Source organism: Manacus vitellinus, unplaced genomic scaffold, assembly GCF_001715985.3.
Source record: "Manacus vitellinus isolate BGI_N305 unplaced genomic scaffold, ASM171598v3 scaffold_26_pilon, whole genome shotgun sequence".
NCBI classification, from domain to species: Eukaryota; Metazoa; Chordata; class Aves; order Passeriformes; family Pipridae; genus Manacus; species Manacus vitellinus.
Window position 1 is genome coordinate 9,340,979 of NW_021939960.1, and position 1,391 is coordinate 9,342,369.

The window sequence follows — 1,391 nt, forward strand, 5'->3', positions numbered from 1 at the left end:
GCTGTGGGCTGTAGCTCTGCTCCCCCTGTCACCATCTCCTCTTTCCTCAGGCATCATGGCTGGCTCCAACCGCTCTGGAGACCTGCGGGATGCCCAGAAGTCCATCCCCACGGGCACCATCCTGGCCATCGCCACCACCTCTGCTGTCTGTATCCTTCAGGGCTTGAGGCTGGGCTGTGGGGCTGAGGGTGGGTGGGCTGGCTCTGCAGGGCTGGGGCGGGGTCCCAGTGCCACACTGGGCAGGTGGGCAGGCAGGCAGGCAGGCAGGACTCCACACCCTCCTGGCTCTCCTTGACCGCCTGGCAGATATCAGCTCCGTAGTCCTCTTCGGAGCGTGCATCGAGGGGGTCGTCCTGCGTGACAAGTGAGTGTCCCGGGGCCACGGGGGGCATGAAGGGAGGCTGGCAGCCCCCAGGAATGGGCTGGGGCAGGGGCAGCCCTGGGGGCAGGTGGGGGTATGGGGGAGCTTGCAACTAGGGCAGACTGGGCAGATGCAGTGGCACTGGAGGGTTTGTGGGTGTCTCGAGCTGGGACTCGATCTTATAATAGGCACTGGGGGCTTGTGTGTGCCCTGCCCCCCCACATTTTGCTGCATTCCTCCTGCTCTGGGGCTGCAGGCAGCCGCTTGTTTGTCAACAGCCAGGGCTGCCCGTGCTCGTGCTCCTGCCTATCTGGGGCAGCCCCGCTCGCCTCACGCTGCAGGTGACACTTCTGGGTCGCCAGCACCAACACAAACATGATCCAACTGCATGCAGCATCATCAGCCTCCTCTGGCAAAGGGACAGGGAGTCCTGTTCCACACCTCCCCTTGTCCCTTACAGGGATGGGGGCAGGCCCCTGGTGACTTCAGATCCCGCTCCCTTGCTTGCCCCTCATGGGGGGTGGGCCCTTCCTGGGTCCTGTCACATCCTCTCAAGGTGGTGTCGTTGTGGGGGGCTGGGTTGTGCTGCTGTGGTGCTGGTGCTTTCAGGGCTCAGTCACGGGACAGAGCCACAGGTGATGCTGGTGCCCCGCAGGTTTGGTGAGGCTGTCAACGGGAACCTGGTGGTTGGCACCCTGGCATGGCCGTCCCCGTGGGTCATTGTCATCGGCTCCTTCTTCTCCACCTGTGGGGCTGGGCTGCAGAGCCTCACGGGAGCCCCCCGCCTCCTGCAAGCCATCTCCAGGGATGGGATCGTGCCCTTCCTCAGGGTAGGTGTCCCCCAGGTCCAGTGCTGCCCACCCTGAGCGCCCACCATGGCTGTGGCTCCCACTAGCATGAGGGACCAGTGGCCACCCACTACCTTGGCTGCCGGAGCAGCCCCACTGCCCTGCCCTCATCCCGCTGGCACCGGCGTGTCGGTGGGCGGCCGTGGTGGCTCCGGCTGCCGTGTCAGTGGGAGGAGAGTGCC

At 65.3% G+C, this 1,391-nt stretch overlaps 1 protein-coding gene across 1 annotated transcript in view; it reads left to right on the top strand.

Moving 5' to 3' along the window:
* Positions 1-1,391, top strand: part of SLC12A5 (solute carrier family 12 member 5) — a 14,895-nt gene that overhangs the window by 7,956 nt on the left and 5,548 nt on the right. The window contains exons 10-12 of the mRNA XM_029960422.1: positions 51-149; positions 307-364; positions 1,017-1,191. Of these exons, the coding sequence (XP_029816282.1) occupies positions 51-149; positions 307-364; positions 1,017-1,191 (332 nt within the window). The remainder of the gene's footprint in view (positions 1-50; positions 150-306; positions 365-1,016; positions 1,192-1,391) is intronic.